The sequence below is a fragment of the Rhinatrema bivittatum genome, unplaced genomic scaffold (assembly GCF_901001135.1).
Source record: "Rhinatrema bivittatum unplaced genomic scaffold, aRhiBiv1.1, whole genome shotgun sequence".
NCBI lineage: Eukaryota > Metazoa > Chordata > Amphibia > Gymnophiona > Rhinatrematidae > Rhinatrema > Rhinatrema bivittatum.
Window position 1 is genome coordinate 625,534 of NW_021820433.1, and position 13,928 is coordinate 639,461.

The 13,928-nt window shown below is 44.7% G+C and overlaps 1 protein-coding gene across 1 annotated transcript in view; it reads left to right on the plus strand.

Moving 5' to 3' along the window:
* LOC115081624 (polypeptide N-acetylgalactosaminyltransferase 14-like) overlaps positions 1 to 13,928 on the plus strand; it is a gene marked incomplete at its 3' end in the record, with an annotated part of 542,489 nt that overhangs the window by 500,755 nt on the left and 27,806 nt on the right. The window contains 2 exon segments of the mRNA XM_029586053.1: positions 1,318 to 1,405; positions 7,458 to 7,542. Of these exon segments, the coding sequence (XP_029441913.1) occupies positions 1,318 to 1,405; positions 7,458 to 7,542 (173 nt within the window).

A 13,928-nucleotide genomic window follows, 5' to 3' on the forward strand; every position in this document is an offset into this window, starting at 1 on the left:
ATTCCCGCGCGATACAGAAAGTAAAATGTGCAGCCAAGCCACACATTTTACTTTAAGAAATTAGCGCCTGCCCAAAGGTCGGCGTTAATTTCTGCCGGCGCTGGGGAAGTGCACAGAAAAGCAGTAAAAACTGCTTTTCTGTGCACCCTCCAACTTAATGTCATGGCGATATTAAGTCGGAGGTCCCAAAAGTTAAAAAAAAGTTAAAAATTAAAAAAAAAGAATTAAAATCAGCCCGTGGCTCGCAGGTTGAAAACCGGACACTCAATTTTGCCGGCGTCCGGTTTCCGAACCTGTGACTGTTTTCACGGGCTCGAGAACCGAGGCCGGCAAAATTGAGCATCGGCTGTCAAACCCGCTGACAGCCGCCACTCCTGTCCAAAAAGAGGCGCTAGGGACGCGCTAGTGTCCCCAGCACCTCTTTTTACCCCGGGCCCTAATTTAAATATTTTGTTTTACTGTATCACGCGCACAGGACACTGGCCTGTGCGTGCGCCAGGGGAGCCCGCTCTCCCGCAAACTTTACTGTATCGGCCTGACAGTCTTGTCAACCACATTTTAATCTGGAGCCCATACTGAGTGCTCTCCTTCACACCAATCCCCCTGCTGCTATACATTCCAAGACTGTGGCAAGTAACCTCTTCTAGGAGCAAGTCACTTAAGCCACCTTGCTTGGATTCAAGATGTACAATCTGGTTTTTAACTTGGAGATTGCACATGAGCCTTAAGACTAGACTCTGTTCCCCTAGTTAAACAGCTCATTTTGAAAGCGCCTCTTTGTTAGAAAAATAACTTGGTGTGATTCAACAATCCCCGTTGAAGCCACACGCTTGGCTTCTTAGCTTTGTGATCCTGCTCCGATGCTATAATGTGACGGAGAGCCCCTATTTTCCCCCTTAAACCCATGCAGGACCAAGCTAGATGCCTGGTCCACGTTAATTCCCCTTGAGAGAGAAAGAGAGAGCTCTGTAGGCAGGGCCCAGCAGGGGAGGAATAAGAACTGGGACCCAGGTGGGGATAAGCAGACCAGGCCCGGGTCTCTGGGAGGAAGGCAGCTCCTGTAGAACAATGCTGTCCAAACCCTGAGCTGTAACGAAGCTGTGAGTACTGAGGGAAGCGGTACAAAACCGTGAGAAGTGAGAGTACATGGCTCTGAAGATAAGACAGCCTACTAATGTTTGCTTGTTGTAATTACCAAATAAAGATAGAAGTGCTTTTAAAAGGCTGAAGTCAGACTAAATTTGTGCCTCTAGGCCTGAGGGCTCACCGCTGGAGTGCCACATATAAATTTCATATTATTCTGTTCCTTATTCTTAGGATCCTTCCCGAGTGGTTAGTCCAGTCATTGACATAATCAACTTGGACACGTTTGCTTATGTTGCAGCTTCATCTGACTTGAGAGGAGGTGAGTGTACTGCAGTACTGTCAATAAATGCACACCAGCATTCAAAAGCTCTTAAGGGGGAGATTTATTAAAAGAAAAGATGATGCGTCTTGCTCTTCTTTTCTTTTCTTTCAATTCAGAGATTTTTTCTTAGGAAGTACCGTTTCAGTAGCAGATTCATACAATGCAATGCAGGAGCCCTGGGTTCACTTGGGGCAGCAATCACATCCCTTGGTGGGGGGCATGCGAGGGAGATAAGTAATGGTTGACAGCCATCACACAGGTGTGACACCTGGTACGCAAGCTCAGAGTAGATGAGTAATGAGTTCTGAAAGCAGCAGTGGTTTGTGGCTCAGGAGCACTGCTGCTGGGCTAGGTGGAACGGCATATTTAGTACGCGCGCACAACGTAAGCAGCTTTCACAGTCTCTTGGAAAGAAGAGGGAGAGCTGAATGCAGTATTGATCTCACAGCAAACTTTCCGGAGTAACTTCAGATCAGCAGCCTTAAGAAGTATCTGGACCGGATGGTATGCACCCCAGGGTTCTGAAGTAAATTTCAGATCTGTTAATTAAAATTTGTAACCTATCATTGAAATCATCCATTGTACCTGGGCTGGAGGGTGGCCAATGTAACCCTAGTATTTAAAAACGGCTCCAGGGGCGATCCGGGAAACTGTAGATCAGTGAGCCTGACTTCAGTGCCGGGAAAATAGTGGAAATTATTCTAAAGATCAAAATCACAGAGCATATAGAGAGACATGGTTTAATGGAACACAGTCAGCATGGATTTACCCAAGGGAGGTCTTGCCTCACAAATCTGGTACATTTTTTGAAGACGGTTAATAAACATGTGGATAAAGGTGAACCAGTAGATGTAGTATATTGGGATTTTCAGAAGGCATTTGACAAAGTTCCTCATGAGAGGCTTCTAAGAAAACTAAAAAATCATGGGATAGGTGGCAATGTCCTTTTGTGGATTACAAACTGGTTAAAAGTCAGGAAACAGAGAGTAGGATTAAATGGTCAATTTTCTCAGTGGAAAAAGGTAAACAGTGGAGTGCCTCAGGGATCTGTACTTGGACCAGTGCTTTTCAATATATTTATAAATGATCTAGAAACGAATACGACGAGTGAGGTAATCACATTTGCAGATGATACAAAATTGTTCAGAGTAGTTAAATCACAAGCGGATTGTGATAAATTGCGGGAGGACCTTGTAAGATTGAAGATTGGGCATCCAAATGGCAGATGAAATTTAATGTGGGTAAGTGCAAGGTGTTGCATATAGGGAAAAATAACCCGTGCTATAGTTACACGATGTTAGGTTCCATATTAGGAGCTACCACCCAGGAAAAGTTCTAGCGTTATAGTGGATGACACATTGAAATCGTCGTCAGTGTGCTGCAGCAGTGAAAAAAGCAGTATGTTAGGAATTATTAGGAAGGGAATGGTGAATAAAATGTAAAATGTCTTGATGCCTCTGTATCGCTCCATGGTGAGACCGCATCTTGAATACTGTGTACAATTATGGTCGCTGCATCTCAAAAAAGATATAGTTGCGATGGAGAAGGTACAGAGAAGGGTGACCAAAATGATAAAGGGGATGGAACAGCTCCCCTATGAGAAAAGGCTGAAGAGGTTAGGGCTGTTCAGCTTGGAGAAGAGACGGCTGAGGGGGGATATGATAGAGGTGTTTAAAATCATGAGATGTCTAGAACAGGTAAATGTGAATCGGTTATTTACTCTTTCAGATAATAGAAGAACTAGGGGGTACTCCATGAAGTTAGGAAGTAGTACATCTAAAACTGATCAGAGAAAATTCTTTTTCACTCAACGCACAATTAAACTCTGGAATTTGTTGCCAGGGGATGTGGTTAGTGCAGTTAGTGTAGATGGGTTTAAAAAAGGTTTGGATAAGTTCTTAGAGGAGAAGTCCATTAACTGCTATTAATTAAGTTGACTTAGAGAATAGCCACTGCTATTACTGGCATCAGTAGCATGGGATCTACTTAGTTTTTGAGTATTTGCCAGGTACTTGTAGCCTGGATTGGCCACTGTTGGAAACAGGATGCTGGGCTTGATGGACCCTTGGTCTGACCCAGTATGGCAATTTTCTTATGTTCTTACCTCTAGAAGGGACCTACTCTCAGAGTCACCACACATGGCCTATGCATGGGAGTTAGGTATTGGAGGGTAACTGAGATAAATCAAAATCTCGCAAGGTGATGAAATGAAAGACTTCTCTTTGCATCTTTATTTGCCTGTGTATTGCTCAACCTAATCCTTTAGAAGTCAGTTTTCAGAGAGTGACTGATCAGGTAAGATAACTGGTTAATTGCAGCTGGATTTTCAGTCTAATCTTATTGGCAGGGCTTTAGGGTTATAACTACCCTTGAAGAAATGAGGAAATCCATGTCGGTGAGAAGGTACACAAAATGTAAATGCCCTGTGGCTTTGGATTCACCCAGCCTAAGTGTAAAATGATTGCTGGCAAGGTTAGAGCTGTCTCTGTTGGCAGACGCACGGCAGGAGTGAGGAGAGAGGCCTGGCATGGTGGACGAATACAGAACAAAACAGCAGGCGTGCAAAAGGACATTGTTGCACGGTAACACCAAAGTTGCCAAATATTTATAAGCTTGGATGGGGAACATTGTGGAAGGAAATGAAGTTCTTCCATTGAAAAACGCTGCACTGGAGGAATTTGGCTTTGAGGGATTATAAATCTTTAAAGGGACGATAATTAAAGAGCCCGTGGAACTTGGCAGTCCCTCAGCCAGCACAGTTTCCCCGCAGAGTTTTCCTTTGAGAACCTGGGCCAGTGGGGAACAGGGCTCCGATGTCAGCGCGTACGTTTGCTCCAGCCTTGACACAAGTGCAAAATGTACCAGCACAGAATACGCACAGGGATTTGAAAATGCAATCCCCACCACGCCTGCTTTGCCTCTCCGACCAAAGGTGGAGTCAGCTAAACCTTACGAAAGCAGGGCAATTTTTTGCTGGGTCCCACTTGATTCCCTTTAAGGAGCTTTTTCCACTGTTCTACCTGAGGGAATGGATTTCATTTTTGTCTTCTCAGATTGCAGACTTTTTTCCATTTTTTGGTTAGGGGGCCTTGAATGACTTAAAGGAATTGACAGAGGGTTACAGAGCCTTTCACTGCGAAGTTACTGATTCAGATCAGGCTCGGGTGAAATAGAGATGTACACGAGATGGGCCTGCGTGAAATGAGCTGGCGGTCTCAGCCCAGTTCCTAGTGCACAGGTGCCCCCTCCCCCCCCCCCATCGCTAAAAACACCATCCAAAGCTGGCACCATTCTTGGCCAAAGACTACGCAGCAATGGAGACTGAATTGCCCTTTCCCCTTTAGCAATGGTTCCTCCACAGCAGGTTTGAGGTGCATTTGCAGGGCGGTGTGAGGATGTTCTGTGCTGAGAGGTAGAGGACTTTGCACCTCGCACAGGCATTACATTCTCTGCCTAAGGCAGATGCTTCCTTCATCCAAACTGAGGGACAGCTGATGTTCTTGAAACCTGCATTTTCAAGCTGCATGCCAGGGTTGCTCAGATTGGTCCTTGCCCCCTGCCAGTCAGGTTTTCAGGATATCCCTAATGAATAGGCATGAGAAATATTTGCATATACAGGAGGTGGTCCATGCAAATACATTTCATATGTATTCATTAAGAGAGATCCTGAAAACCTCAGACTGGCTGAGGTGGGGGCACCAAGGACCAGCTTGAGCACCCCTACCAAATGCATGTCACCTAGCATTGCCAGCGCTGAAGAAGCCTTTAGCCTGAGGAAATGCATTTGCTCGCTCTTCCAGAGCCAGCACCGCGATTTTAATTGGTGCCAGAGATCACGCTGCTGCAGAAAATGTTCACCTGGCATGCATGTCTACGTTGAATAGAGCTGTGCCCGTTTAATAATCAGGTGTCAGATCCTGTTATTAAGTGCTTCTGAGAGACGTAAGTCAGTGGGGCAAGGGAACTCATATTTTAGTAGAAAAAATGCAAATAGCACTTTTTATGCTTTCCACCGTAGAGCATGTTGGAAAGCATTGTGAATAAAAGGGTCAAAGTCTGTCCCTCCATCTGCCTGGGGGCAAAATAATGCTCCAAAAAAAGAGAGGCAAAGTCACCAAACTTGGCTCACTGGAGCATCTTGGATGAGTTTGAAAGCCAGAAACATGGGATCAGTATTACCACAGAACAAACCCTCCCAAATAACCCCCATTGCCTTCTATGAGAGGTGGTTAGAGAGGCTGCAGAATAATGATGACCAAACCATTCCAAAAGCCCCCTCCCTGCCCGCCAGCCCCTTGACTCCCAGACATACATGCAGTCCAGATGCAGACAGGCAAAGGAAATGAACTAATCAAACCCTCCATAACCACCACCCCAACAACACAATCCCATATTACAATAATTGTTGTCATATCACTGAAATGTTTGTTAAAGAAAATTGGGGGCACATCCTTAATGGAAAAGCTTTGATAATATTGAACACATGCATAGAAATTATATGATATAATTGATACCTATGATTTCCCCCTTCCAAGTTCAGTCTCCCAGCAACGTTCAAATGTCTCTTTTGAGGAAAGGCCCCTGGAATCCATTTTGAAAATGAAATGGGGGGAAAAAAAAGAGGTGGGAAATGCATGCAAAGGCTTGGCTTTGGAATTCTTTCAAAACTAAGTTGACCGCATTGCGGTAGTAAGTTCCGTGAGGGAAGAAGAGAAATTTATAGGCTGACCCCTTGCCACTTTCAGCAGAGGGTGTGGGTTACAGAGCTTGGAGGGAGTTATACATTCCCCCCTGCTTCCGTGTCCTGTCAGGGGCAGCAGGTTGTGAGAGATGGGGGTGAGAGGGTTATTTTGGATTGGAGTATTTGTCCACATTCTAAGAGCATTAACTGAGAGCACGGACTATGCTGGAGTCGATCTGATAGCAAATAGCCACCGTTCTGATCAAGTTCCAATGTCTTGGTCATAAAACCTAGGTATTAAGCAATCTAACAACAGGATCCACTTGGAAAATAACTCGATTCTAAATTAAATTTCTAAAATGATTTGTCAAAGAAGTTGAAGGATAGAATGGTCTGTTCTACCAATCCTGTGTTGGAAAGTATTCCTGAAGCCATGCCACTGCATGCTACTCCTATTTGTTTTATTAATACAATTGTAGTTTTGGCCACTTAACACCCTATTGGTATAAAAATGTGATCCTCTTCTTGTTTGGTATCTGACCGTCAATCCATAGTTTTTGTAGTTCTGATATTGTTTATTTATTTAATTTTATTTATTTAACATTTTTCTATACCGATCTTCAAGGTTGAATACCATATCAGGTCGGTTTACATCAAACAGGGGAAAGATAACTGTAACATAAGGAACAACTTATTGTAATCAGAAGAAACAAAAGTTACATATAACAAGGACCGTAAACTTGGAAGCTGATTCAGCTGGAAGAAAAAAAGGCCCGAAGAGGGTATTAAATTATATACAAGAGAGTCATGGCAGAATTTGGTCTAGTGCTAGCCAAATTATTAGAGGGGATAACTGGCAAATGAGGTATTTAGAGGAGGAGCGAAGTTCCATGTTTGAGAGAAAAGTAGAATACAATGGTCAAGAATGAGGAAATAATCACTGGAATATAATCTTATGATGTCCTGAAGTTAAGCTCGCTACACTGATTCGGTCATATTTCCTAGGTCACTCAACAGACAGCAGGCCTCATAGAAAACAGCTTTGCAGTTGCAGAACATACTAGCATTGTCATCATCTGTTGATTAGGCTACAGGTGAGCAACTTCAGTCCTTGAGAGCCAGAAATGGGTCTGCTTTTCAGGATATCCGCTGATGAATATTCACCAGATATATGTGTGAATATTGGTCTAAGACCCTGCCTAACCTACGTGCTTTGGATATCCTGAAATCCGGACCCATATGTTACTCTCAAGAGCCCAAGTCTACCTCTGCAGGACTTGACCATGGCCCTTGGTCAGATGGGCAGTGGCAAGAGTTTTCAATCACACTTAAATCTGTGTCTGTTTGTGTTTTGATGTTTCCCATCAGGGTTTGATTGGAGTTTGCACTTCAAGTGGGAGCAGCTGACTCTGGAGCAGAAAGCAAAGCGTCTTGATCCCACGGAGCCCATTAAGTAAGTTGAAGAAATAGCTGAAGCAAAACTTCATTGAAAAACTTGACTGTGAACTGGAAGTACATAGGAAGTACATTTACTGAAGGGTTTTTTGCCCATTCTGTACCTTTGGCATGAATCCATAGCAAACAATAGACGGGTAGTTTTCAGAGAGACTTCAGTGGGGAGAGTAGTGGCCCTTTGGAAAACTTTGTGACTGATAAATTTGTAAAATTACATGTACACACACTGTATGTGCGTAAATATACACACAGAGAGGAGAGGCGTTCCAGTGGGTGGAGGCTGGATGCACTTGAATTCTATCGGCAAAACTACATACACTAAATGGCGGGTAGTTTTGCCTTGATAATGGTCAAAGAGCACATCCATATGTAACCTCGCCTTGAAAACTGGTGTAACTTGGGTGCCTAACAGCCTGTAAAGTTACATGTCCTTACCTTCAATAGACAATAGAAAATATGAGACCGCCTTGGGAAAAAACTCAGAGTGGTAAATAAGTCTCATATGAAAATGTCAGATATTATTTTCTGATTTTATGAGAGGTAAGAGATTCGAAACTTAAGCACTTTCCCCGGATAAACAACTGGCTTAGCAGTTTGGCACCGGAATATGTAATCGAGGACTTAAAATGATGGCGGAACCTTTAAGGTTACTGAGAATTTCTCATCAGTCCCAAGTCAAGCCTAAAAGGACCACAGAATTTTTAAAAATGTTAAAATTTAAGTTTTAGCTGTGCTCCATTCTCTCCTACACGGCCTCAAACATTCTGAGCAACACGAGGTTCCTTGCTTTTCACACCAAAGCTCACTGGTGCTTGTGGAGTGAGTGCTGAGATCTGTGCTGCTGACATTTTGACGCTTCCACTGTATTTTTAGCTGTACTTTTTAATTCACATTAATCATTCTTTCTCACTAAACATATTTTTAATTCCACTATTTTGAGAAAGAAACAAGTTTTTGGTCTTTCCACCTGGGTGAGAAAGGAATAGTAAATTTACAGTGCTTCATCGATCTTAGAGTTCAGTTTTTGTTTGAAAAATTGTCCTAAACTTAGGCCTGAAATTCAATTGCCTAGATCAGAGGTTCGCAAATGGAGGGTGAGGGGGGGGGGGAGTTTGCCCTCCGGGGGAGCCGCAAATGAGCTTCCAGAGGGCCGCCAGCAGCCAGGGCAAAAAGACAAGAGTTGCTGTCTCTGCTGCATGCAGCCGTCAGTGGACCCGATCCCACCGGCGGCTGAAAAACAGAAAGAGAGGCCATGCAACTGCCAGTGGCCCTCATCCCACCGGCGGCTGAGCAGAGAAGGACACCCTTCCCGTCTGTGCAGGCCCCCGGTATTAGAGCTTGCAAGCGTAGCACTTTCCTCTATGCTGATCTCACGATGCACGAGATCATCAAGGAGGAAATACTAGTCCCGCCAATTTTTAACATCGCGGGGCCCTGCACAGAGGAGGAGGCAGCAGAACGCGCTTCAGTGCCAGAAGCAGTGATGAGCAATCGGCTCCTCACCAACAGCCACCCGGCGGCGGTGACAGCAGCAGCAGGAATAAGAGAGGCTCCGAGGCTGCCGGCAAAACAGAGAGGGGACCTGCCTTCAGTGTGTGTATGTGTATGAATGGGAGCTTGTATGTGTGTGTGAGAGAGAATGAGTGCCTGCCTGGGTGTCTGTGTGTATGTATGTGTGTGTGAGAGAGAGAGAGAATGAGTGTCTTGGGGTCTGTGTGTGTGATAGAATGAGTGTCTGCTGGGAGTCTGTGTGTGTGAGAGAGAATGAATTTCTGCCTGCGGGTCTGTGTGTGTGTGTGTGAGAGAATGGGTGCTTCCTTGGGGGTCTGTGTGTATGTATGTGTGTGAGAGAGAGAGAGAGAATGAGTGTTTGTCTTGGGGTCTGTGTGTGTGATAGAATGAGTGCCTGCTGGGAGTCTGTGTGTGTGAGAGAGAATGAATTTCTGCCTGCGGGTCTGTGTGTGTGTGTGTGTGAGAGAGAGAGAGAGAGAGAGAGAGAGAGAGAATGGGTGACTACCTGGGGGTTGATCTGTGTGTGTGAGAGAGAGAATGGGTGCTTGCCTGGGGGTTGGTCTTGTGTGTGTGTGTGTGTGTGTGTGTGAGAGAGAGAGAGAGAGAGAATGGGTGCCTGCCTGGAGGTCGGTCTGTGTGTGTTTGGGAGTCTGTGTGGATGAGAGCCTGTGTGTGTATGAGGGAATCAAGGGGAGTAAGAGCTTTCGTATGCAAGGAGGTGGGAGGAGAGGGACTTAGAGCCTGTGTATGAGAGTGTATGGGTATGTATGAGAGCATGTATGTATATGTATGTGTGAGAGAGAATGAACGTGAGTGTGTGTGTGTGAGCAAGAGAGGATAAAGTTTGGGTGTCCCCCTAGCCCGCTAATCCTCGATAATCTTAGTGAGACTGGAAATCAAGTTCCCAGGTATGGACAGCAGTGGACATTTATTAATCCTCATTAGTTTTAATTGTTGGGTGTTATTGATATGTGTGCTGTTTTGATATATTTTATTGGTACTTGGAAAATGTTTAAAAATTGTAAATGACTTTAATAGATATTGTTCTATTTGTCAGTAGTTTTGAAATATTTATTCTTTTATTAGTATTATTCTACTATTATAATTGATGCTTTATGTTTCTTGATTTTATTTGTTTTATGAGTAATGGTGATTCTGTTTTTCCATTCTTACACTGTAGACAGAGTCTCGCTTCTTGGGGTTTCCATTTCAGTTTTTGTCTGCATATTGCTGGTTCTAAATTGTGATCCTGTATTCTGTATTTGGTGAGGGTCTGTCTCTGTTCTGTGCTTGTGACCAAGGTGAGAGAGTCTGCTAGTGTGTAGTGTCTGTGTAGGGAATTATAGCAAGCGGGTTTGTTTCCCCAGTAGATGGTGTATTGGTATTCTAGGACCCAGTGTAATATTTACAGTGCTGCTTTTTCATAGGTAGGGTTCTTGTTTGTACACACATTGGTGTAACTACTATTCCGTTATGATAAGTTTGCTGTATGGATTTTGAGTATCTTTTTTGTGGGGTTTTGTGTTAGTTCACAATGTGTCTGGCAGTGGAAGGACTTTGTGCTGCTGTTACTGTGAGGTGCCTGTCTGGATGTGATATGGTATCTGCCTCTCTCTGTGTTTGTGTGCATCTGATTGCTCCTATCAGCAATCTGAAGAGAATTTGGCAAACGGTTCAACAGCTGATTGGTTGGTTAGAGACTTTGACATATTATATATATATATATATATATATATATGTGTGTACATATGTACATACACAATGTAACCCAACATAGGTGGGTGGGGGACGCAACAAATTGTATGGATGGAAGGGGAAGCTGAGGCTGAAAAGGTTTGCTCATCCCTGGCCTAGATTTAGGCACCTATGTTAGGTCCCTAGTGCTATAAAATCAGTGCTAGGGGACTAACTCTTTTCTCTTCCCGGTTTTAAGGCTCCTACATGTAAGCAGCAGCAGATGTTTAAAGTGGTGGACCCCATGACGGGTCAATTAGAAGTGATCAGGTTCAGCATGACGCTTCCAAGTGGCGCGTTTAAGAGCGGCAACAAAGGACTCAACCCAGTCCCCCGGACACACCTAGCCAATCTGGTTTTCGGGATATCCACAACGAATATCCATGAGATAGATCTGCATGTGCTATCACCATCATATATATAGATCTATCTCATGGATATTCGTTGTGGATATCCCGAAAACCCAGCTGGCCGGGTGTGTCCTGAGAACTGGATAGAGAGCCCCACCAAACTAGAGGGTACCAAAAGACTTTAGTGACAATCAGTAGGCATAACCCCACTGTACAAACCCAATCAGGAGGATCCAAAACACAAGAACAGAACTGCAAGCTGGCAGTCTTTCGAAGCATTGTAGACACACAGCATCCCACGCGTAACAGGAGAGCTGTGCAAAAAAACCTGACACATTCTGACGTGGACTTTGCAACTGTTTTGTTAGGAGTTGGATCCTACGATGCTGATTTTAGCTTAGCTCCCCATGGAAAAGCCTGGGAGTTTCCATGTCACTGGCTGCCATCTGGGTGCCTTTCCACATATCCAATTCTGTACATGCCAGCAAAGTCCAGCTGGGTCCCATACAGCTGATTCACCCTTCCGAACAAGTTATTTTTTGGGACCCCTGGCACCTTCGTTCCTAACTATGTAGGAATTTCCCCCTGTTTGATATACACACCAGCATACATATGGGGCACTTCCGCATGGCGTGCACGGCACTGCCCCGAACCACCAGGCTAACCCTGAACAAGTCCTTAGAACTGTTGTTCGTTTTCTGAGGCTTCCGAACTTAGGTGAATGGATAAAATATTTTATGAATCAAAATCCTGATGAAGGCGCATGACTATTTTGAAGACTTATTTTTTAAATTTCTTTAGCCCCCAGGGAACAGTATTTTATAATAGTTCTTTTCACATGCTAGACAAGTCATCAACCTTATTAGAAAAATTACAAAGTAAATCCCAAAGTGATGAATGCGTCATTTGTTCTAAAAATATGTACATCATCAAATATCAAGATTATACTTTTACTAAGGCGCCTTGTGGGAGCCTAACTTCATTGTGAAGTTGACTTCAAGATGCTAGAAGCTCCCAGGATTGAGGGAACTATGCCAGAGCTCTGCTTTCAGGCGCTATTTCAGTAGCGTTCTCGCTGCCAGGGGAGGGTGGATTGCTGAATTAAGAAAACACAGGCTGATACCTGTGGAAATTCCCCAGAGGCCACTATGAATTGCCCGTCCTGCCAGCCCCAGCCCCAGCACAGCCCAGCCTGCCTTCACACTCCTCCACCCTGCAGCTCCATGAGCAACACAGCTTGCAGCGTCCTCCGCTGGGGCTACTGGGAAAAGTATGCAAGTGAGCCTTCATGTCCTCTGCTGTTAGAGTGCAGGGGCTGTGAGGGCTGAAACCTAGATGGCTCTCCGTGTCCTCTGGAGTCCTCTGCTGGGGCTGCTGTGAAAAGTATACAAAACGAGCCTTCTCTGCTGCTGGAAGCAATAGATAGATTGTCTACTCCAGGGGGTTTCCAACCTTTTGGAGAACATGGACCCCTTTTTAACCTCCAGAAATTTCGCGGAAACCCTCCCTCCCCCCCCCATGCAATTCTTTAATTTTTACATGCCGTTAAAAGCTACATGGAAAACTGATTAATGTAATAAATAAGATGCTCTCCAGGATCATTTGTAATCTATAAAGTTTTATATTAAATAAGGACTGGTTTCTGACATAAACTGCGCTTTTCCTCCTGCTCTCACCTCAAGGCCCCTTTCTGAGTGCCGCACCCTCTCCCCCATGACCCCCTTCCCGCGTGTCTGGCCTCCTGGCCCCCTTGCGGCTCCTTTCCTGTTCCTCTCCCCATGGCTCTATCCCAATTGTTATATTTATTTATTTGGATTTATCACCCACCTTTTTTTTAATAAGAAAACCATCCAAGGTGGGGTAGAGCATGCTTGCAAGGTAACATATACAGTCTGCAGGACTAAACTTGATATCCCTCAATAACGGGGCTAAACCCTGGTAAAATGTAGAATAGGATTAAACCTTGAAATAAGGCAAGAATGGGACCAAGAATACAACATCTCAGTAAAATCAAGACAGGACTGATTACAAACATCTCAGCACAACAACAGGTTGTGGAGGCATTTCCAAGGCTCTCATCTAAAGATCTCAGTAAAACATTTGTTGAAGCAGCGGGTTTAAGGCACCCCCCTGAGGTGCTAAGTTACTCCCTCGTGCCCTCTTCCCTGCTCCCTCAGTGCAGCTTTTCCCCCTCATTGTCAGGGCAGCCTTTGGTGGTGTGGAGCAGCAGCTGCTCTTAAGGCTGCGATCTTCCTCTCTCCGGCATGGGATCAGGAAGTGGGATTAGCCAGCCTGCTCTAGTTCCCAGCAGTTGCACCTCGATTGCCTCCCTTCTGGCAGACTCCCTGTGATGGTCTCACGGACCCCCAGGTTGGGAACTACTGATCTATCCTCTATATAATGCGCTTAGGAGGAAATGGTGTCTGTCTGTCTGCAGCTGAGGACCGGAAGGCTCAGCTGCATACTCTTCTCAGCAGCCCCAGCCAGAAGACACCGCGAAGCTTCTAGGCTTCATCTTGTACAATCTCCGCACTGTTTTCAGCAGCAGAGAACCAGAAGCCTCAGCCCCTGCGCTCTTTTACAGCAGAGGACCTGAAAGCTCATTTGCACACTTTTCCTAGAGGAACCGTGAGCAGCCTATGTTTCAGCATCTGTAGCTCCCACACTGTTTGCAGGTGACTGTGGGCTCATCTGGGTTTTATCTTTCACAGTTACTGTACTATTTCTAACAGCAGAGGATGCTTTGGTTGCTTGTTTTTATAAGATATAGGAATTAAATTTTATAAAA